Raw genomic sequence first — 23,681 nt, 5'->3', positions numbered from 1 at the left:
CAAAAATAAATGTCACCATTTGGGGCTGTGCTGATTGTGGAGTGGAAATGTGCACCTGCTGTTTAACCACAGGGAACCTGTGAAAGACTTCACGGCCTGCTCATCTGGGAACAAACGCAGAGTGCACAAATGCAGCATCACGCCTTGCCCCCTCTCCGTCCTCTGGGAGACAAGGTTTCCACCAGAAAGGCTGCCTTCTCAGACAATCAAGCCAGCTGGGCTGCGTTGCAGAAATGCCGTCTGATCATCTCCCGTTACCACTTCTTGATTGCCTAATCGCTCCAGTGGGAACTATCTTAAGGGAAAAGTATCTTCTTAGCTCTAGATTTGGCCAGATGCAAAACTCATTAACTAGTTTTTGCAGAGTGAAGCTGTCAGAGGAGGTTACATGACAACATGTCATCTACTTTTCTGTCTGGTCCTGGAATTTCTGCTGTGCCCACCAATTCAAGCAAACATCAGGCCAGGGGATAAAACAACGAATACACTTCACAAACACACAAATTCCCACCTTCCAATCTTCCTGAATGGCTCTCACTTGTCTGCTGCTTTGTATGGTTTTATACTAATTAATGTCACAAAACATGGGAATAATTCCTTACCTTTCCGGGTGAGATATTCTGCCACCAGGGCTGTTACATGGACATAGCACATTGCTGCCTATAATAGAAGACACATGCCTCAGAATCATCATTCATAACAGCATGTCGTAATGTCCCACACAGACAGAAATCTAATCAATGTATGAACGTATATATTAGATCTCAATGCACCAGCTAGTGTTTCTAATAGCTGACATCTTCCCTTTTGAAAGGAGTGGAGCCACTCACAAAAGCTGAAAATTTGAAATTAATTGGGAGTTGAGATAAATGGCAGTAAATTTGCTAAAACTTGTTTCTATATAGAATTATTACATTTGTAAAGTAAAAGATAAAAGCAGCCTTTTCCAAATTTCAGGTGCTAATATATTTTTTGCTTGACTTAAAAATTAACAGCAAGTTATAATTGTTTCCAAACATAAAATTCTAAATAAAAATCATAATTTAACCTTAAATCGGTAACATTATACATATCTTAAATTGAAAGAAAAAAGAAATTATTTTCACCAAATTGCCATGGTGTTATAAAGATCAAAGACAGCTGTTGGAAGTGAACCTGCTGCAAGGTTCTAATGTGTGCGGTTCTGTGCCTGTCAGCGGGGTGAGTGCCACCGCGTGGCGCCCTCATCTAGACCCTCACCCCTAGCTAGCCAACAGACACCGGCGGAGGCTGCTCCATGTGCACGTGTGTCAACGAATGTCAGCAGTGTGGCATGCACTCTGATGTGTGCAGAGAGAAGTCTGTTGGAGAGTGGAGTTATGCACTGTCCAGTCCTCAGAGGCAGAGTTCATGCCTCCCACGTGTGTCCCTCTTGCAGTGCACAGCAGGGTCACATGCACTGAACAGGCAGGAAAGTACATGACGGGTTTCTGAGCACATACACAAAACCAGACACGGCAAGCGCAGTAAGAAGTCTTATAAATTAGCTGCTTTCATCCCCTATTCACTGGGTATACTGGGTTGGGTGGTGTTCCCCCAAAATTTATGGCCTCCCTGAGACCTCACAATGTGATATTATTTGGAAACAGGCTCTGTGTGGGTGTAATTAGTTAAGATGAGGTCATACTGGTGTGTAGCGGGCCCTAAATTCAACATTACTGGTGTCACAGAAGAGGAGAGGAGACACAGGGACCCAGACACATGGGGGAGGATGCCACGAGACCACGGAGGCAGCGACTGGAGGGATGTGGCTACAAGCCGAGGAACATCAAGACTGCTGGCCACACAAAGAGCTCAGGGACAGGCATGGAACAGGTTCTCCCTGAGGACATTCGGAGATGCGACCCTGCTGCCACTGCAATCTTGGACTTCTGCCTCCAGAACTGTGAGAGGATACATTTCTGTGTGAAGCCACTCAGTCTGGGTACTTTGTTACGGCAGCCACGTAAAACTAATTCACAGAGGAACAGCTGAAGCTCAGTGAGTTCTTCCTTTTTTTTGAGACAGAGTCTCGCTCTGCCGCCCAGGCTGGAGTGCAGTGGCCGGATCTCAGCTCACTGCAAGCTCCGCCTCCCGGGTTCACGCCATTCTCCTGCCTCAGCCTCCCGAGTAGTTGGGACTACAGGCGCCCGCCACTGCGCCCGGCTAGTTTTTTGTATTTTTTAGTAGAGACGGGGTTTCACCGTGTTAGCCAGGATGGTCTCGATCTCCTGACCTCGTGATCCGCCCGTCTCGGCCTCCCAAAGTGCTGGGATTACAGGCTTGAGCCACCGCGCCCGGCCGCTTTTTTTTTTTTTTTTCTTGAGACCGAGGCCACATAGGTCATTAAAGAATCTTAAATTCTTAGAACCATAGAAAAATTACTTCTCTTAGTTATTCCTTTTTATTATGGCCAATGTGCGGTTTACATTAAATTTATAGTCAAACAAAACTGTCATGTTAATGTGTACTTTTTAGCATATTGAACTCCTTGAAAAATAAATATGTAAATATAGTTAAAATTTTCAGACTTAGAGTATGTTTATTAATTCAAACGGTTATACAAGTTTAAAAGTCAAAACTTGCTTGCTATAGTAATACCGTCCATCATACCTAAATATCTCAGGCACAGACACTGAATGAGTTCTCCTGGGAGCACAGACTGCTTTACAGCCAACTGTTTTCTCCAATTCCCCATTTTACAGATGATGTCATTGAGCAACAGAAGGGTTAAAAAACTGGCTCAATGTCAGAGTTAGTTAATATTGGATCTTGGATTCAAAGTCCAATATTACTTGCACTGGAGCCCAAACACCCAACTCCCAGCCATGCAGTCTACATATGGAAACACATCAGCTCTGCAGAGAAGGGAGTGCTGGAATACCTACTGCATCCACAAAAGGAAATGGACTACCTCACGCAGGAGAAAGCAACACCTGTCATGACCTTGAGTAACAGGAGGAATTCATTTTATCATAAAATAGCTGAATTTTAGAACTACAGAGGAGTTTTGATGTGTATTTTAATGAGCAGGAAACTGTATGAATAGGTTTAAGAGCTTAAACAATGCTCTTCAGTGGCAAAAATAACCTCTTACAATTTGTTTTAAATTATTAAAATGTTCAACTAACTATGAAGTCACCCTGAGTCTCATACTGTTTAAAGTTTTGCATATTTTTAATTGGTTTTTGATTCATGGGATAATTTTTCTCAAAACTGGCTTATTTTAGTGAATGGGGCCTCACTGTTTTTTAATCAAAAACCCGATCAAGCGGGTGGCAGGGCTACCTCTGAGAGATCGCCGTTTTTGACGTGGATCCTGGCCATGCTGTCAAGCCACGTCTTCCTGAGCTCAGGCGTGCTGGCATAGGATTTGGCCAGGCTGTACTGGAGGTCCACCAGCATCTCCGGGTCATTCTCGTGTTCCTTCATCTGGGCGGTGGCCATTAGCACCGTGCGTATCCTTTTGGTCAAGTCCTTCACATCGGAGGAGAAGCTGGTGTGCTAAAACAAGGGTGGAAGAAGAAAGGACACGTGGCTTCCTCTGTTTTCTGCCTGTCCATATGCACCTCAGGTGCTGAGGCAGAGTCTTGGGGTGAAACTAACATGGGCCAGGCTACCCACCTTGATGAGCCGGTCACTGTTGGCACAGTTGTTGATGATGGACAGGGACTGCTGGAATCTGGTTCCCCCAATGCCAACAACGTCTGCTATCAGCTGGCTGACGGATATGATGACCTTAGGGACACACAAACATGAGCAAATCAATTTGCCTTCAAATGACTGCCCAGGCTGGGCTTCTGTGTTCATTCAGGATGTGCCTGAGGACAGGGGACAGTGGGGGCTGGGGGGGTGCTTTGAGCAGGGGTCACTCCAGTGTGGGAAACAATGTCTGAGGTACTTTCTTCCCCTTTAAGAGTAATTCCAGAAAGTGATTCTGCTAGCCTTAAAAAACATTGTTTGCAAAGCAAAATGCCGATCAGGAGAGCAAAGGGAGGAGGAGAATGAGATAAGCCCATCCACTTACCTATACCTTCTCCAACCAAGAGGGAGACATGATTTCTTTCTCAGTTTTCAGTTTGAACTTACATGTATTAAATATGCAATGGGTAGACTGTCCTTTGCAATACTTTATCAGAACATGGATATATTAACTATGCCATGGAGGGGCGCTGTCTTTTTTTGGCTCTATGAATAGCACTGCCTTTACCCAATTGCTTGAGCTAAAGCATGGAAGCCATCTTTATTTATCCTTTTCCTTCACCACACCCACGTACAATTGGTCACCAAATGTTGTCAACTCAATCTCCTCTTCCTTCTGACCTCACCATCCCTGGTCTAGGAGAGCATCCTCTCTGACCTAGCTTTGACAATGGTCTCCCTAGCTGAGGTCTAGACTAGCCTTGACCCATCACCAACACTGGAGTCCAGAAGATCTGTCCAAATACGCCACGATTTGGATATGCAACCATGGGTCCTCCTCAACTCCTTCTCACCCATATTCTAAACTCTGCAGTAAGGAACGTGTCTAGTTCCCCAGACGAGTGCTTCCCCGTGGTTTACTGTGGCCTGGAACACGCTCACCACTCTTCAACCATGAGCCCTATGCATCCTTCACATCCTCCAGGTGCCCCTCCTGATCCACTCAAGTTCCTCTACAACAGCAGTGGTCACACTTGTGTTCTAAGAGTTCCAGAGCTTGTCTGTGACCTCCATTAGACTACACTCCATGAGGGCTGGGAGAGGGTGGTTTTGTTCATGGTTGTATCCATGAATGCTACGTGGACCACAAATATTGTTTCCAAAAAAAAAAAGGGTAAAATGCAGAGATGGAAGAGGGATCCCTACCATGTGTTTGTAGAAAAAGAGAGTTTACAACAATACAGTAGTTTGGTCATTATCTTGGCTGGCTCTCAGAGCAGAGAATTTAGGATGCTTTAACTCTAGAGACAGCAGATGTGTCAGTAGATAGAGGACAGAAAAGAACCACTTCAGTTGGGCTTTTTGTTTCTTACCTAAAAGGTTTACTATTAAGCATCCTCACATAGGTTCTAATACCTATGTGAGTATTAGATAAGACAGAGCCCCCCCGTGGCATAGTTAATATATCCATGTTCTGATAAAGTATTGCAAAGGACAGCCTACCCATTGCATATTTCATACAAGTTCAAACGAAAATGCAATGGAATTTTAATCAGTCCGATATTGATTCAATATTTAAATGTCAATTCACCAACAGAACGCATCTCGGGCCCAGATCTTACAGTAATGGAGTGTGAAGTAAACCAAGCCAGCAAATGTGGCTTCCCAGTTTTCCAGATCTTGCAGTATCTTTACGACAAGGGAAATTGGTCAATGTGATACTCAAAGTTTTCCTGATACAGCAGGATTGCACAGAGTAAATCCTTATTGGAAAGCTAAACCACACGCACTTGCAAATGTGTCCGGACAAAGGACTTCTTTCCAGTGTAATCGAAGTTGTTCCTCATCAGGAAGTAGAGCAGCTGGGAGGCCTCGGTCCTGATGGAGCTCAGCTTGGAGTTGCAGCACTTGAGAATCTCATAACACAGAGCCGCACACATGTCGGCTCTGCCTTCATAGAATGTTGAGGGAAACTAGACAGGATGAGAGGAAGCAGATAAACCACAGACAGGTCAGTGCTTGGTAATGTACCCTTCAATTCCGGGGGAAGGAGGAAAACTTCTAACCATCACCCATGAAGCAACTTACCTTATAAATTAAGGACCTTAAGGCAGTGAAGACATTTTTTAAAGCTGTTTCAGACTGATGTTTTTGAAGAAAACACAGGTAGACATCAAAAACTTTTTTCATGAGAGGATTATGTCCATGGTCAGCCAGGAGCTGGTTCTGAAAACAGACATCGACGGCTTTGTTAGACATACCAGTCACCTCTAGTAGGTTTCACGCAATTTCAGGCTCAAGAAGTACATTTTCTAAGTATTAAGACAACTTACACTTCTTTAAACAAACTCTGCCTTGAATCCTCTAGGAAAGTACAGAATTCTTTTGTAGAACGAACTATCAATACATTTATGTTTTGAGGCTAAGCCTCCCAGCAAATTATAATACAGTTGAAAGGAACACTTGCTTAGTACTGACTGGGCTTCTACTTATTAATATGTACTCATTTTTACTGTCTACTAGCAGCTGATACAGAGGTGTCATTTGTGACATCTTAATTCCAACAGGGAAGTGCCATCACAGGTATGCGTTAATTACAGATGGGGAAAAATACTCAAGTAAGGTATATGAACCAGGGCTTCGAAAAGGGAAAGGTGGTCTCCCCGGGCCTCTAAGGCACTCTGCTAAGTTATGAATAATCAGAGAGTTTGGGAAGGTGGAAAATGTACAGGCTTTGGTCAGGTACCACTTATTATGGGTGTGAATTTGCCAGGTAAACTGAGTCTCAGCATCCTCATCTGTAAAACGATGACCCTAAAACTGACCTTGAACAGTGACTGTGAAGACGTGAGATCAAGTGGAGAAACCATCTGATGCGTACTGTGGTCTAGCTCAGTAGGTGATATCTAGCACGGTTTTAACATTTGTGGATTTTACTTATCAAAGAAAAGAAGACTATAATCTGCTTCTAGTCACTCAAGATTTCCTCATGTCAGTAGAAAATTCACACAAATTAAACACTTTGGAAGCCTGGTTGGCTACAACTCCCATCAACTGCAGAATATACATAGCAGCTAGAGGTGTGGCCCAGCAAGCAGCCAGGATGAGCTTCGTGTCTAAATGTGCACGACACTGAAGAGCACCGCTTTCCAACATGGACAAGCTGTCTGAACAAAGCTCTGCAGGGGAACGATATGTGTGTGCATTCTGCATAAGTAGGCAGATTTGACATTTATAAAGAAAAGAAAATGTCAAGAGGCCAGTATCTCAAACCAATCTTACAATTCGGCCAAATGAACAGGGGTAACTTACGTCCATATGATTTTGCTACATAGGAAATTATGCTTGCAGTCATAGTTTCAGAGCAACATCTACCTTGTCTTGTTGGAGGGAAATTTTTCCTCAAGGAGTAAGTTTTTGTTTTTTTTTAGGTCCAGTGAATTGTGGATATATCACAGCTGACAGAACACCTGGAATTCACAGTGATCTTTCTATCATGAAATACTACGGTACCATATTGAACTCCATCATGTGAAAGGGAAGCAATTTAATGAGCAGAAAGTACAACTATTTAAATGAATATGATCTAATTCTCAACTATGAGCAGCTGTTCACACACACACACAAAAGTGATTTCCAGTGTTTGAGGAACTGCTTACAAGTTTTATCTATGAACGCCATTTTCTCAGGAGCTGTAGTTTGAAAGCCTTGCTTTTCTCCAATGTATTTACATTCCTAATTATAACTGGATTAAGTTTTGGGTGAATCTGGAGGTGACCTTTCATTTTCTTAGCACTCTTTGCTATCCAGGAGATATGGTTTCTACAAAAATTCCCAAGCTTCCCAGTTCTGCTATCTGAACTGGCCCATTTTTCTAATGTTTCTCTATTTTTCCCATGTTTCTCTACTTGAGTTCAATTTCTCCTCCTTTCCCTCTCTACGGTCATGGCCTTTACTTCTCATTTTCAGGATTTAGTCCTCTTCAGCTCTCATCTCAAAACTTGTTTGCAAGAATGGAGTTAAAGCTCATTTACATTATGTATCCCATAACCTGTTGTAAACCTCAAATACATACAATAAAATTTATTTTAAAAAAGACTTAAATAACCTCCATTTAAATGAATAAAGGACCTTTTGTCCCAGACAAAAGGGACAGTTTCCTAGCTACTTGCCTTTATTTTCCAGTCACTTTTCTTCCCTCTTTTTCTGTGTCTCCCTGCTGCTTTCTCATCAAATAGAAGGTAACATACACTAAATACAAACACATCTTTGAACATTCAGAAAGGCCCACAGGGGGCAAAAAGAGCAAAACAAAAATCACCCTTAACTGTTCCACTCAGAAATATCCACAGATAACAAGGCAGGGTATCTTATTTCTATCTTTTTATCCCTAGAGACTCTTGCTGAAGATGGGAAATTTTCACTTAGGAAATTAAATGACACATTAGAATAATATAAAGGCATGGCTTATTTCTAGCAATAAAGTGGAGACTGCTTCTCCAGGAATTCTCTGTCTTGGATTCAGGTTTGACCATTGTAACATGGTCTCTTATGGAGCTTAATCCAGGAGACGTGCCTTTCAGCAAATGAATGCTCAGCATCAGTAACTTCTAAAAGATCCAGGAACACAGAGGAAAACAAACCTTGGGTGTCCAAATGAGGTAACTGGAACAAAGTTAATTTAAGACAGCAAACTCTTCCCAGTCAGACAGCATTTATCATTATGTACACAATTATTGTAAAATAACATTAAAAAATCAGTTTGGAGAAGAGCCATTTCTGTTATAGATGCTTGCCAATCACTAAGATGACCTAAGCCCCATGTGTCTGCAGACCAGGCTCATGGTTGAGCAAAGCAGATCACAAGCTGCCTTGTAAGCCTCCGGCTGCCCATGTGCTCCTCCCTGTCTTGGTTCCTATTGCTCCTGATTATGTGTTAGTTCTCACTGCTCAGTTCAGATCAAGAAGAGGTACTAAATGGAACTGCTAAAAACACATTTACAGATTAAATCTGTGAACACATTAAAAATATCATAAACTACTTGAAGGCCAGCATTGGTTTGGGATTGTGTTAATAACAGACATTAGAAAAACCGTATTTTTCTGCATGTGACAATCTGTTTACAAAAAAAACCCTTTTATGTACTAAGTGAGATAACATGTGTGAATGTGTCCAGATTTGTATATATCTGATATCTGCTAAGTGTTTGGTAATGTTTTTCTTCTGTCTGCATAAGAGATCATTCAAATACCTCGATCTTTACTCAGCTCCATCTTTCTCTCACACACAAGCACACTCACACACATCTGACTTAGTGGAGAACAAGACCTTTGGACAGACCAGTTGTGTAGTGATCTTGGGCAAATTTCCTAATTTCTCCCAGCCACAATTTCCTCATCCATAAAATGTGGGATAATTCGATCTATCAGGCAGAGCCGTTATGAAGATTAATGCCTGAGGCACAGAAGGCACTCAGTACATAGCAGGAAGCTAATGTAATAATAATAACCAGAATTCTGGGCTTAAATCTTTCAAACATTTTATCTTACTAGGAAATTGAGTTCTGGATTGTCTTTGGCAATCTATTAGATGTAGCCAATTAAGAGAGTCAGTAACCACAGAGCTATACCTGTTAAAGATGACTTTCTTGAATTATGCCAGCTCACTCACTGTTCTATCTCTTCTGATATGGTCCAACTGATACCTCAACTGAGTAAATATTTGCAAAGAAAGATCCCAGTGGCTGCGGTGCTAATGAGCCTCTCGTATCTGTGAGTCTAAGCCAGGGAAGACTGTCTTACCACACGGCCCAACATCCAGTAATGCCACAGAGCGCACCATCCATTCGCCTACCTTCCAGTGTGTGTGTGGGGGGGGGTGCTGAGCTTTAAACCGGAAACATTTTTTGCATGCAGGCATATAAACCTGGACAGAGATCACCTTAGCTCTAGAAGCTCAATCTTCCTTGGGTGTCTCAGGGATCAGGCCCTTTGCCATAGGACCAGTGAGGAGCAAACACAGGTAAAAGTGCTTACTGTTAACCTGGAGTTCACATCTGAGCCCCTACTACCTTCCCATTCCCAGACTGGAGGCCAGATATTTCCTGGAGTTCCAGGAATAGTGACAAATTCTCTTCTTTACCACTCTTTTTTTTTTTTTTTTTTGAGACGGAGTCTTGCTCTGTCGCAAGGCTGGAGTGCAGTGGCGTGATCTTGGCTCACTGCAACCTCTGCCTCCTGGGTTCAAGCGATTCCCCTGACTTAGCCTCCCGTAGCTGGGACTACAGGCACACACCACCACGCCCAGCTACTTTTTTTGCATTTTAGTAGAGATGGGGTTTCACCATGTTGGCCAGAATGGTCTCGATCTCCTGACCTCGTGATCTGCCCTCCGTGGCTTCCCAAAAGTGCTAGGATTACAGGCGTAATCCTGAGCCACTTCACCAGGCCCCTCTTCTTTACTATTAAGTGAGAAACTTGAAGGGGGCTGAATTAGAACTGCAGGCTGTTGAGTAAGGAAACCGTCACTGTTCTCATAGGTGCACTCAGACTGCGCTTGTGCCCCGTGTGCCTGGAGCTCACCCCATGCTGCTCTGCAGCTCCAGAATTTCCTGCTTATTTACCTGGTGGGGCACAGGCAGAGAGGGGAAGAAGGTGTTGCCACTGCTGTTCTGAACTTAATGATTCATGTTTGAGACTGATACAGGTATGCATGGCCAGACATTTACTTTTAAAACCTTCCTTGCCTATTTACTAAGAATTTTTAACTAAAAGTACCCACAAGAAAAGAGAGGTTCCAAAGCCTCTTTCATGTTTCTAGTAGAGCCACTGTGATGTTCAGGTCTCATACCCAGAGTTTCTGATTCAGTGGGTCTGAGTAGTGGCCCAAGGATTTCCATTTCTGACACGCTCCCAGGGCTGCAACGGCCGCTGGCCTGGACACCACAGTCTGAGAGCCCCCGTAGTAGAGGCTCCAGGTAACGAGGCACTCCTACCCCTGAGCTCACTTCATTCAAGCTCATTTCCCCATCTCTCAACTGGGCTCCTAGGAACGAGCTTCATGGGGACAAGAGTGGGATGGCGTCTGAAGAGAGTAAAGGTATATAATAATAAAGTGACACAATGTCAGGAAAACTATCATTATTCTTCCTAATAAAGGAATGTGCTTTAGGAGTAGTGGAGACAAGTAAAGCAGAGAATGACTTCGGTTCTATTTCCCAAATACCCTTGCAGATAAGCAAACTGTTCCAATATTTATGGTATATAAACACTCATTCAATTTCTCCTTTCTATGCTAGAAATGGAAGTAATCGTTTAGCAAGAATGAGAAGTATTCGGTTCCTAAAAACAGGAGTGGCTGAAGAGTCCATCTCCACCTACTTGAATATTACTTGCTAAAACTTAAAAACAATTAAAAAAAAAGTTTCATTTTCCATCTCCGAAACATTTTTATCATTTAATGTAGTAACTGATAAAAAAACTGAAAATATGAATGTGTTTGTATTTATTGCTCCTTTCTACATAAAAATCTAATTTAAATGCTATAACATTTGGATATATTTAAAGATATTCAAGGCAGAAATGCCTGATTAGGTGCCTATATTCATAATCCTCAAGGTTTGAGCCAAAAGTTAACTGCCTCCAGAGATCATGTTTCCATCATGCCCAAGCACGCAGCACACACTGACCAGTTAAATTTTATTTCAGGGCATTCAAGCCATTCACTGTGGAATGATTTCATTAAATGAATTTAAAGATTAATGGTTTCCTTACAGGGGCAAAAACAATTGCGGAAGTACAAATGCAACACAGTCAGTTTACGCTGGTTGAGCTTACCAAGAGGAATGAATGTGGAAGGTAAAACTCGACCACGTACAGCTGATTGATACAAACCTTAAACGCCAATGTAAATAGAGAGAGCGTGTCCAGAGCTGTCAGGCAAACCTCAGTAGCAATGTTGGCTTCAAGTAATGACTGGTGCAGAACATCTGCGTCCGAGTGGCCGTAGCCTGCATGAATTACAACACAAGATTACTGCCCAGTGGTTCAGAAGGCAAGGCTGGCAGGATGGGGTAGGCACAGTCAACTTTTGATTATTTACCAGAAGGCCCACTTTGGAAGCTTATCTCCGTGTTTGCCTTTTTTGGGGGGGGGGCGGTGGGGAGAGGGAAGGAAGGGAGAAAGTAGTAATAAGGTTTCAATTCAATTATAACTTTTTTCCCACTCTGAAAGGGCAATAACTGCAGCAAACATTTATTATGCACTTGCTGTATACCAGCCACGATTCTATGAACTTTACACATATTCTCTCATTTAATCCCTCAACAGCCCTATGAAGTATGAACATTGTTGAACCCTCGGTAGAGATAAGGAAATAAAGGCATAGGAAGGCTAAACTTGTCTAAAGTCATACAGGCAGTAAACAGTGGAGACAGGACTTGGACCAAGACAGGGGTCGATCGATTCTGCTATCCAGCAGGAGTGCTGGCGGAGGCTAAGATTTCCAAAGTATCCCATGTAGACGGAGGCAGCAGCACAACACAGGTTAAGAAACTGAGCCTGAGATCAGGCTGCTGCTCACTGAGTCCCACTCTGCCACTCACCAGCTGTGTGGCCTTGGCAAGTTATTTGGCCTCTTTATAACCTCAGTTGCCGCATCTGTAGAATGGGGATAATACAGTATCTACCTCAAAGGGTTGTGGTGAGGATTAAATTTGCTAATATTTGTGAAGTTCTTGGAACAGTGCCTGGCACACAGTGAGTGCTATGGAGGTATTAAGTCAATAACATCAGGATCCGTTATCAGCAAGGCTCGTGAATGATAATCAAGAGTTGACTGTGCTGTGCATAGTATTCTACTTGCTTTAAGAAAAAGCATAAAAGCCAACATGTCTGAAAGAAATGCTTAGAAAAAGAAAAGGACTTGAAGAATCTGTCATTTAAATTTAGCTTAGTCACACATAATTTAAATACAAGCAGAAATCTTCTATATGTGGGAAAATCAATTTAGTACTGATATAAATGCAACTTGACATACAAGTTGAGATATTAAATTATGAAATGGTATGCATTAGCAGAAATACATACAGGGATGCAAAGATGTTACAGTATTGATCTAGATTACAAAGAAAGATGGCAATATAATAAAACACCATGTAATGTCTTTCTCCAAGGAGCAAAAATAAAGCAACGCTTATCACTTAAGTAATTTTCCTAATACTCCAGAGAGGAGGACATTTTGTACACAGATCAAGAAAATGAAGTACAGAAAACCTAGGGAATGTTCTTGAGACCAGTAATGGGGGAAAAAAAAACAACAACAAAAAAACCCAGAATCTACACTCCAAATTCCTCATCCAGGTCACTGTATCATAGTACATATTATTGGGAGAAAAGCAAGTAACTAGCATGACATCATTCTGACTTAAATGTCAGAATTATAGAGGGGTTTTTAAAAGGCTACAGAAGAGCTTTAAAAGCTACAGAAGTGCTTTTTAAAATATGATAGAAACGCTGTTGTGTGCTTTGATCCAATGCTGCTTTGCTTTGACCAAGGTGGTGCTGAGATCCTGTTTGCGGATCGCATCACTTCCACTCTGCAGGACGGCCAGCGCCTCTCCAGATTCAGTGAGGATCTGTCATACGTCTGGCACCGTGCTAGTTCTATTTCATGTTTTGCTTTTGGGGTATGAAATCTCCCAGAGAAAAGAGAGGTGGGTATGTTGGGGTACTAATATCACTTGAACTGCCATGATGGTAAGCCAAGGCATGACTTTATTCAGCAAGGTTTGTTTGGTAAGATACAGAGACAATGAAAGAGGAAAACAGGTCGATGATGACTGCTAAAGTGATCACATACTGTGGTAAGAGAGCACACACAAAAAATACAGCACCTGTTATCAGACCAACCAAAATGATCACACAGGTCCAAGGGATCCTTTCCTGAAGGCTACCATTTGCCCTGAATGAGTTTTCGTCTGGGTTCAATTTTAACAAGGAACTGGCTTTATTTTAATTTCTTTCTCTGCAAAGAACTGTCCTTTTCTCGGTCTAGATCACCAACAGGTGAAATGCATCTAGGGGATCGTTACCAATGAGATAGCCTGAAGAACTCCCATAGAATTTAACTACTCCTGGCTGAAAGCCTGAAACAATTAAAAATTAGAATTTGGCCATGTGCTGTTTTAAAACATATCATCAATAGACTATGCTAATTAAGTTATTATATAATTATGTATACACATACGGAAACATGGTACTGGGAAGTGTTATTACACCGTCTACTCTCCTTTAGAGTCAGATTCATGCAGAAATTGGTATGCTTGCCTGAGTCACACAGGAATCTAAAAGAAATGGCCCTTTTAGCCACATTTTGCTATGCTTTGCTTTTCCTTCAACTGGTTCATCTAAGAAATCAGCAGGATTCCTGAGCTAGTGCTATTTTTTTAAATCCCTAAAAATAATTGGCAGCATAGAGAGGCTGAAGCGGTCACAGAGGCTGAGACTGTCTCAAGGCCTGGAACAGAGCTGCGCAGGAGGAAGCCTTGAATCAACAATCACCGTGGTATAGACCAACACAGAAAAATGAAGCTGAGCTAGTAAATCCAAGAAGGGGCAGAGAAATTTCTTAAACTAAGGGTTGGCAACGTTTTGAAAGCTGATTAAGCAGCTTTTGACCCGGGCAAGTAAGCAGTACGGTGTGAAGCACACCGATTTCCACTAGGAGGCCGTGGTGCCTGGGGCACTGCACTGATTCCCTCCAGCCTGGCTCTTCAGGGACAGAGCTGCGGGATTTCTGCATGGACGTGCTATCTCTGACACACATGCCCCGGCTGCTTTACGGTCCTTCAGATTCGCTGCTCAAATTTATACAATTTTCATTCTATTGTCATTCTGACGAGACTTATTCTAAAGTCCCCATATCTTTCAAATACTCAGGGGCCACGGATGAAATGTGTCTACACTGAATTAACCTAACCCTGTTTTACGAACTCACATTACCTGCATGGTTCAAATGAAGAATGCTGACACATCGGTGAACCCCCTCCCTCCCCACCACCATGACATCAGAGGTAATGTGGTGGGCAGGACAGAAGCACGAGGCCACACGCCTTTCCTGAATACCAGAGGACGTTTGGGATAGAAGAGCAGGTCAGAGACATATTCCTACAGGGGGTGCTTCCATTTGATAGCCGCCTTCACTCTTTATGTAACCAAAATTCTTGTTTGTATTTTGACTTTTTCCCCCTCTAGCCCATAACGTGAATCCAGAAACATAGTAAGTTTTATGAGAAAATATAAATACCAAATAACAAGGAATTTTCTTGCTGAAAGAACTCTCAAATGTAGAAGACCTAGTCTCCTAGATATATATTAACTTATGGTGTATGGTTTTATTGAGTTCAAACATTTTTGCAAAATATCAAACTGGTCAACATCTACACAATCTATTATTCATTTCCATCCAATTTTTATTGCTAAAAAGGTTTTCCTCACAGACTGGCAAAGAGTAGAGAATAAATAGTAATACCCCAAGGCAAAATTTATATCATTTGATATCTGCCCTTTGATCCACAAAGAAAACAAATAAGCTCAGAATGCCTTGTGGAGACACAAGCGCTTAATCTAAGAGTTTATACTTCAGGAGGTGGGTGTCATACCATCAGCTTTCTCTTCCCTGTGGCTTTCTTAAACCTAATGGTGAGTTGCATCCGAAAATGGGACCTCATAGGAAGTAAAGGCCCCAAGTGAAAATACTTGGTTTAAACACACCACACATCTTAAAGTCCTCTGTAAGGATATTACAAATGACTGACTTTAAACGTACACTGTATCAGACCTGCTCAACTCTGAGACTCCATCAACTGCAAGAAACACCAATCAATGACAGACTACCATATCCAATGTAATGTGTAAGATCTACCCAACTTCAGAAATACTAGAAAATGTGCAAAAATGTGCCTCAGAATCAAGGAAACACATCTCAGAATCAAGGAAATAAGTGTTTTGTTTAAAACAAAATTTTTTTTTTTTTTGAGATGAAGTCTCGCTTCGTCACCTAGGCTGGAGTGCAGTGGTGTGATCTTGGCTCACTGCAACCTCCACCTCCTGGGTTCAGGCGATTCTCCTGCCTCAGCCTCCTGAGTAGCTGGGATTACAGGCGTGTACCACCACCACACCCAGATGTTTTTGTATTATTATTATTGTTATTATTATTATTTTAGTACAGACGGGATTTCACCATGTTGTCCAGGCTGGTTTCAAACTCCTGACTTCAAGTGATCTGCCTGTCTCGGCCTCCCAAAGTGCTGAGATTACAGGCATGAGCCACCGTGCCGGGCCACAAACATTTATTTACTATTTTGAGTATATTTTTAAAGCATCTAAGCACATTTTACCCAATTTTAAAGATATTTATTATCCATGCTTTAAAACTTTTGGAAAATATTTTAACTCAGAGATGTCTACATTCTCTGTATTTTTCATATTAATTCAATATGATGTACGGTAAAGGAATTTAATGATCGCCTACATTCATTTTCTTGCTTGTGCTTCATAGACAAAAAAGACATTTCAGAGTTAAATGGGGCCCGACAAGCCACGCCATCCAAGTCCTCATGGCATGCTTAAGTGACCTGGACAATACCCCAGCTGGGCCTCCTCCAGTCTGTTTGCACACCTCCAGCTGCAGGTGTCCACATGAACTTCACAGGCAGCTCAGCACATGCCACTCAAGGCCAGTTCAGTTAGAAAATACTTTCTGATTCTGATCTGAAATATTATCTGTAACCTGACCCAGTAATCTTTAATTGCCTTTTAGATCAAATTATAAGAAATCCAGATTTTCTTTACATGCTGCTACCTCTTGGCTGGTGTTCCCTGCATTACACCAGTGGGAAATATGAATTATGCAAATGAACTTGATGTATTCTTAGAACACGTGACATCAAAGTAAACATAGTGTTATTTTATATATATATTGCAAATGTACCACTTATTTGCAAACACATTTCACTAAGTTTTCACCTCATAATGTGGTTTATAGACATGCACATATATACACATATACATGTTCATGTACCTACAGTATACCCTCCCTTCTCTTTGTGGTTTTGTGCTATCACTCTCAATTTTTCATTTGACACAAATCTCTTCCACTGATACACAATGAGCACAAATTACACTAAATTTGTCAATGCCTAAGTGTTCTAAAGTTTATTTTCCATACACCTGACTGATGGTCCAAACAACAAACCTGTCTTTTAAGGGTGTTTTTCAAATAGCTAAGACTACTTGGCCATCATGGGATTTGGGCATGGGGATTTGCTATCCTATTTCCTATCAAAATTAAAGAGTAAAGACAGGTTCTTGCTGGAGTTCCATGTGAAGTGCCTGTGGTGCCTTCTTCCATGGCCTGTTACCAGTGGTGATGGGGACAGACCCACAAAGGATTCCATTTCCCACGGGCCTCTGCTGCTCCCTGCTGGTCAAGCTGAGTTCTGACACAGCCTTTCCTACTCTATAGAAAGAGACGAAATGAATAATGCAGATGTACAGGGACTCTTCCTATCTTTATTCTCTTCCGAAATAAATTCATTTTGGATTCCTGGGGATCCCTGGCAACTTTCTCACATATTGGATCTATGTCATATTGGTTGGCCCAACAGAAGGTATTGTATTTGTTGTTAAATGGAATTTTTTTTTTAAAAGACATATATGGTCATAAATTTCCCAAAAAATACCCAGGTAGAGATGTAAACAAACATGTACATATATATAACACACACACACATACATGTTCATGTACATACAGTATGCACTCCCTTCTCTGTGTTTTTTTGTCTGAATTGACTATTTGGAGCTCAAAGAGCTAGTGGAGGGAAAAGCTGAAGCAACTCAAACACATAATGAGAACTGGAGATATAAAAGAAGGCTGAGTTCTAGGAGATGCAACAACTTAGGAGATAATAGAACGAATTCGGGATGAACAGGAATTGTAGGAACACAGGCGAGGACTAGAAGAATCAGCTACACGTTATTTACTGGCAAAGCAGGAGAAATGTGACTGAGGACAGTGTGCCACTGAAAACTGATGAAAGAGGAGGGAGACAGGAGGACAGCGCTCTGTGGGTAGCAGGAAGACAGAATGGAAATAAACCATGTTAACAAGATGGCTTTTGGCAGCAGCAGCAGCACCAGGCCAGCTGTCTCTCTCCTCCAATTCAAGTTACCACCACAAAACCCATTTGCAGTGGGAAGAGCTGCTACATATTCGCATGGATTAAGGTTATTTATTCACATGTGGACGATTCATTTAATTTTTGTTTCCTGTGTTTCCTAAATGACTATCTTTGGAGGTGGAGCACTGGTGTACTTATGATTTTTTTAAAAGTGCTTCAAAGTTTAAGCATTTATTTCAACCAATAGTGAGTTAGCCTCTGTGTTATAGAAATTATCTGAGCAAAGGAGGTCCAGCAGATCCTGTTTATCAGTGGGGATTTAATTTCTGCTACTAAATGGCAAAGAAAAACTAAAAATAACAACACTCTTGGTTTTGTTTCAACTCCTTTTCTGCAGAGCTAGTCAAAGCCCCAACAGAAAAGATGTTAAAAAATCAAGTACTGTAGCCTTAAAGGTGTCACTCAATGTTCTACACAGCTAAGTGTAGAACTCAGAACTAGCATTTTATGGCTACCAACTCAGCGTGTGGCAGACTGACATTATCTAAATTAAGTCTGGGATTTTATCATTAGAGACTATCTTCATAACATTTTTGATTTTTTTTTTTTTTTCAAGATAGGGTCTTGTTCTGTCACCCAGGCTGCAGTGTAGTGGCTCAGTCTTGGCTCACCACAACCTCAGCCCCCCAGGTTCAAGCCATTCTCATGTCTCAGCCTCCCCAGTAGCTGGGATTACGTGTGTGTGTCAATAAGCCTGACTAGTTTTTGTATTTTTAGTAGAGATGGGGTTTCACCATGTTGGCCAGGCTGGTCTTGAACTCCTGGTCTCAAGTGATCCACCCGCCTTGGCCTCCCAGTGTTGGGATTACAGGCGTGAGCCATCACGCCCGGCCAATCTTCCTAACACTTAACCGCACCTGGACAGTCTTTATAATGCCTACATTGCTGGGGCAGAGGTGTGGGAAGCTGCTTTGTTTTGATTCCTCAGGTGTCTTACTTTGAACTATTATTAATACAATGCATTGGGAACACTGCCTTTACTCTTGGCCTGTATTTTAAAAAAAGGTGTGAAAAATCACAGTGAATGGAATTTATTATTAGACATGATGGAAGGATATTAATAACCATGTATTAAAGACAGCACTTGGAATAACAAATAATTGTTGAGATAAAACAATAACTAGCTGTGTCATGCTTGGAGAAGAGATGGAACAATTTAGAGAACACAATGCTAGCAGAAATGAGATTTATTATAAATGATCTCATTAGTTTTTCAAGTGCTGTATGGTTGATATCTTTCAGGTGTTCCGCTCTGAGAAACCCTTAAGAAGATAAAACACTTAAATTACTAGAAACAGCACACGATGCCTTGTCCCCTCTGCTGATTGATAAAAGTAAATTAAAAATATGCTCCCCTGTTTTGGCAGAATCTCTACTGTGAAGTTAGAAAGCCCCAAAGTTAGGAAGGCAAGATGAACAAAAAGGTCTCGGCTTGCAAGTGAAGCGGCCTCGTAAGCAGACTTCAACCTGATTAAATCTTACCATTGTCTACAGAAATTCCAAGCACACTTGATATCTTTCTCACACTGAAAACACAGAAAAAGTCACTTTGTTATTGGATGCTTTTCCACACCCTCACAAATTGATTCAAGGGCTTTATGTTTTCACAGCAGTGCAAGGATTAACATCCATTCAGAGCTGGAATGTCAGAATGTGGACGCTTGATCAATTACATGCACGGGATTAGGAGGGGTGAAAGAAATCCATCCCGAATGTTCTCAGAGTCGCAGGGGAAAGCCAACGTCAAGTTGGCTCCAGGTGATGAATCCAAACTTTATGTTTATAATACTGGAGAACGGCTGGCTATGGACCCAGCTAAGTTTTGTTTTGGGGATGGGGAAAGGGTCAGGCACTTTTAGGTTTCGTGCTGTAGTTGAGCATGTTCCACATTGTGTCACTCCCAAATGCTGAGGACGCTCCTCCAAGGAAGGGAACTGTGCCATGAGCTCTTCATCCTACTTGCTTTGAGCTGGAAGAAAAATCGAGTTGGTGATGTGATAGGTGTGGCCTGGGGCTCTCCCCTCTGAGATGGCACATGAGATGGCTGGCTGTTACGATGGCATGTCATGGGACTTACTGTGGTTAAAAGTGAGAGAGTTATCCAGGCTGCCCAGCTGCTGCAATCTGGCATGCATCATTCCTGTTCTGTTACGGGAAACAGGCAATGTCTGAGACTTTCGATCATGAACTATGGGTCCCAACCCCTCCTGGTTCCTGCAACATGAGTGAAATGGGATAGAAGCAAAAGTTAGACGTGTTACACCGCAGCGAGACGGGGAGCGTTAGTGAAGCCAGGACATGGCACGAGGGAGATGGCCATGCACTGACCGAGCGCGGTGGAGCAGCCAGAGACACAGGCAGGCGGCAGCTCCCACACACTTCACGGCAAAGCACCTGATGACCCAGGAGCAAAAATCAGGCCAAAGCAGGGACCTTCTTATTTTTAGAAAGTACTTTAGAGATGCTACTCTGAAAAAAGTAAGCATCACTCCAATGCAGTACTAATGGTTAGTGTTCTGACAACTGTCAAAATGTCACTCATCTTTTTGGATTATATATGTTCTGAAAGAGCAAAAGACATGTATTTTTTTTTAATTAAAAAATGCATTGGAAGACACAGAGAACAAACATGCAATGGAAGGGATTATATGAGTTTTAACACCTTTATTCTTACCCAAGCAGGAAGGAGAAGAGCCACACACTTTGTTAAACTTGTCAGCAGTCAAGTAGAGAAAACAGAAGAGTGATTTGGGTTAGCAATCAAACAGCTAACTTCCTGCTGTGTACCATCACCAGAGCAGATGAAAATGAGACCAGGGCTGCAATGACACCTGTCCCCTGTCCCAGAGCCAACCGTCCCCCTCACTGTGTTATTGTGTGTAGGAGAACAGGGACATGCATGGACTATCATCGACTGCATGCTGCTGGGTGACTTCAAAGGGACAATAAGAAGGCACAGTGTTCATCAAACTGGACCACCGTGGATGGCAAACATGTACAAGGTTCACAGTCTAGTTCAGGATCTGTTTCACATGCAGCAGAGACCCATGGCAATTTTCATATAGAGCAGAGCATATCTTTCCACAGTGCATGGAGCAAAGTCACACCATCTCCACTCCCGTTTTCCTCGGCCCATCTATTTTTAAGGCAGTCCACACTTTTATATGCAAATATATACAGGGTGCTTATGAAGTAGGAAGATTTTCTTTAAAGAAGTTAAATTTATATCCACTGAGAAAAACTAAGTTAACCACTTCACAAAACCCGATTCTAAAACATTTTGTTGGGACAGAAATCTGCAGCTTCTCACATGCACCGTTTTAAGCTGTGAGGCATTTTATTCTACTTGGCACAATATTCTCCAAATGCCATCTTGTGATGTAGGTGTCACTGCAAAAACTGAAGCTAGCCCAGCACAGTGCCTTTCTGTGACAGAATTTATTGTTTGCCCATCTTCATGGCACAAAGTCAGGGAGAATCTAAGTCAAGGTAGAAGATGTTGCTGGTATAAGGACACCTTGTATATACTTGCATTTAGTGCTCCAAAACTCAAATATAAAATTACTGTTGTGATAAAAAATAATGCAGTTAATATTAGAGAACTTTAAGTGCTACCACATTTCAATGAAAAACAGAAAATATTAACAGGAGGAAAATGCAAAAATTCTAAATTTGCTTCTTTTAAAAAGAAAACATACATGTTTACTTCTTAACATAAAATGTAATTCTGAAAATTTCTCAAATATCCCCAGAAAAGAACAATGTTAACAGAAAAAGAAAATCTTCACAAAGAGCAAGTCTATTAAAAATCTCTGGCCTATTTCATCGCTATAAGACAAAATTGTTGATATATAGAGAAACAAACCTCAATGACAACTACATTTTTAAGTTTTTCTTAAAACATATTTACTTATAATAAAGCTGTTAAAACAACAGTAAAAAAATATAATACTTGGACCAAGACCCCACTAATACACTAACAGAATGGCTCACAACACAGAGAACAAACACACACAGACATTCCTAATGGCAATGGGGCAGGAGGAAGAACTTGGTAAGGACAAGAGGTGCTGTGAAGAAACGCCCCCAAAGAAGGCGTGTCCAGCCACACAGCTGCAAGGAGTTTCTAGGAGGCTGGTTCTGGACAGGAAGGTGGGAGTGACGCGACTCACCAGGGAGTTCTGGCCAAGAACATGGAGCGCTTATCAACTAGTCAAGAGTAGGAAGACAAAAGGCTCCATTTTAGAGGTTTGTGGAAGTCCACACAAATTTGAGATGGACTGAAAACATTCTTTCATTAAGAAAGAAGAAGAGTGGTTAGTGAGATTTTAGTATCTTTGTAGCTGGGAGCAGGAACAGTCAAAATGACCTTGGAAAGTCAAACAGAGGAAAAGAAATCACTGAGGAAGGAACACAGGAAGAAGAACTGGGGAGAAGAGGAGGGGAAGGAGACAGAACAGAGAAGGAAGGGGAGTTTGGACGACAGGATGGAAGGGTCGCCACAGCCCGCTAAAGGAACACTTTCCAAGAGGTAACACGTAAGATGAAATGAGACTTCGCCTGTAAGAATGCAGACGAAAGACACTGCTGGGCTCTGCGGTGGCAATCCAAGGGTCTGCCATCGGTCCCCATGGCCGCTTCCATGAATCCCAACTGCCAGCTGCCACTGATGACCATTCCCACACAATCAGAGCCAGGCAACACAGAAAACAACACGTTTCGGATGAAAACGCCCCACAGTACCTGGCTATGTATCGCTTCCCCATGTACTGGAACTGGTGCAGGCAGACTCTGCAGGCAAGATGAAAAATTATTAGGGAAAAGTGAAGATAAAATTATTTTCAGGACGTTATTTATCCATTAACAATAACAAATTCAATAAGCATTATGTCTAGCACCAGCATATATCACATCCTCATTCATTCAGAATAGTTTTTGGCAGTCCTCTGGAAAGTCCCTTCAAGCCCAGAGAAATGTATTAACCTGTGAGGGAGGCCCCATCTTGTGTAGCTATCAGTGCCGTGGTGGCTGGCTAAAGCAACACAGTGCAGAAGCCCAGGACCGACAGGATCATCCATCGACTCAGGGGTGATAATTCACTCCACAGCAGCGTGCCCGGGAAATCATGTTGAAGACCACGCACCCTGTTCCAAGTTACTTATTCATCCTCATTTACATCTATATAAGCAGCTCTCTCTTTGGCTCAAATATATGGATTATACACACCAAGTGTGTAGTTTTTAAAAATATATATCTAACAACATTGTTTTGTTTTGTTTTTTTAAATCATGTATTTAATGAGGTAGTTAAAACAATGTCCAGTGAGCTCCTCTGGTGTTGAACCTCATTTCACCACATAACTCCTGCCTTTAACTCAGCAGAGGTCAGGAGACGATGAGCCAAGTGTCCACTGAGGGCCAGGCCCACAGTCTCTCATCTGTAGTTCCAAAATGCATGAAACTCTGAAAACCACTTTCTTCCTGAGTTCATGCAAATACATTTGGCACCAAAATGTGACCCAAAATAATAGACATAAAGCTACTTATAGTTATGATTTATCCAATTATTATGAACAATAATAGTACTGCAGAAATTTTTTATTTTTACTATAGAGAGATGCTGTTGAGATGTTATGGGATGTAGTCTATATGTGAATTTTTCAGAAACCCAAAAAGTTCTGAATTTGGAAATTTATCTGGCCCCAGCAGTTTTGGACAAGGGATTGTAGATTCACGTTGCTAAAAGTAAAGAGCTTAAAGGAAATCAGAAACTTATATTGAT

The 23,681-nt window shown here is 41.8% G+C and overlaps 1 protein-coding gene across 30 annotated transcripts in view; it reads right to left on the bottom strand.

Annotated features, from left to right (window-relative positions):
* Positions 1 to 23,681, bottom strand: part of LOC105477721 (dedicator of cytokinesis 9) — a 298,629-nt gene that overhangs the window by 34,929 nt on the left and 240,019 nt on the right. For 17 of the 30 annotated variants that reach the window (XM_071081085.1, XM_071081090.1, XM_011734482.3 and 14 more), the window contains 8 exons: positions 22,644 to 22,691; positions 19,978 to 20,114; positions 11,554 to 11,669; positions 5,749 to 5,886; positions 5,451 to 5,633; positions 3,643 to 3,756; positions 3,307 to 3,522; positions 603 to 660 (listed from right to left, as the gene is read on the bottom strand). In XM_071081085.1, coding sequence (XP_070937186.1) covers positions 603 to 660; positions 3,307 to 3,522; positions 3,643 to 3,756; positions 5,451 to 5,633; positions 5,749 to 5,886; positions 11,554 to 11,669; positions 19,978 to 20,114; positions 22,644 to 22,691 — 1,010 coding nt within the window. Of the gene's footprint in view, positions 1 to 602; positions 661 to 3,306; positions 3,523 to 3,642; positions 3,757 to 5,450; positions 5,634 to 5,748; positions 5,887 to 11,553; positions 11,670 to 19,382; positions 19,427 to 19,977; positions 20,115 to 22,643; positions 22,692 to 23,681 lie in introns of all 30 variants that reach the window. The other 13 variants (XM_071081094.1, XM_071081101.1, XM_071081087.1 and 10 more) reach the window with 2 other exon arrangements.

This window comes from Macaca nemestrina, chromosome 16 (genome assembly GCF_043159975.1).
Source record: "Macaca nemestrina isolate mMacNem1 chromosome 16, mMacNem.hap1, whole genome shotgun sequence".
NCBI classification, from domain to species: domain Eukaryota; kingdom Metazoa; phylum Chordata; class Mammalia; order Primates; family Cercopithecidae; genus Macaca; species Macaca nemestrina.
This window is presented reverse-complemented; position numbering and strand designations above follow the sequence as displayed.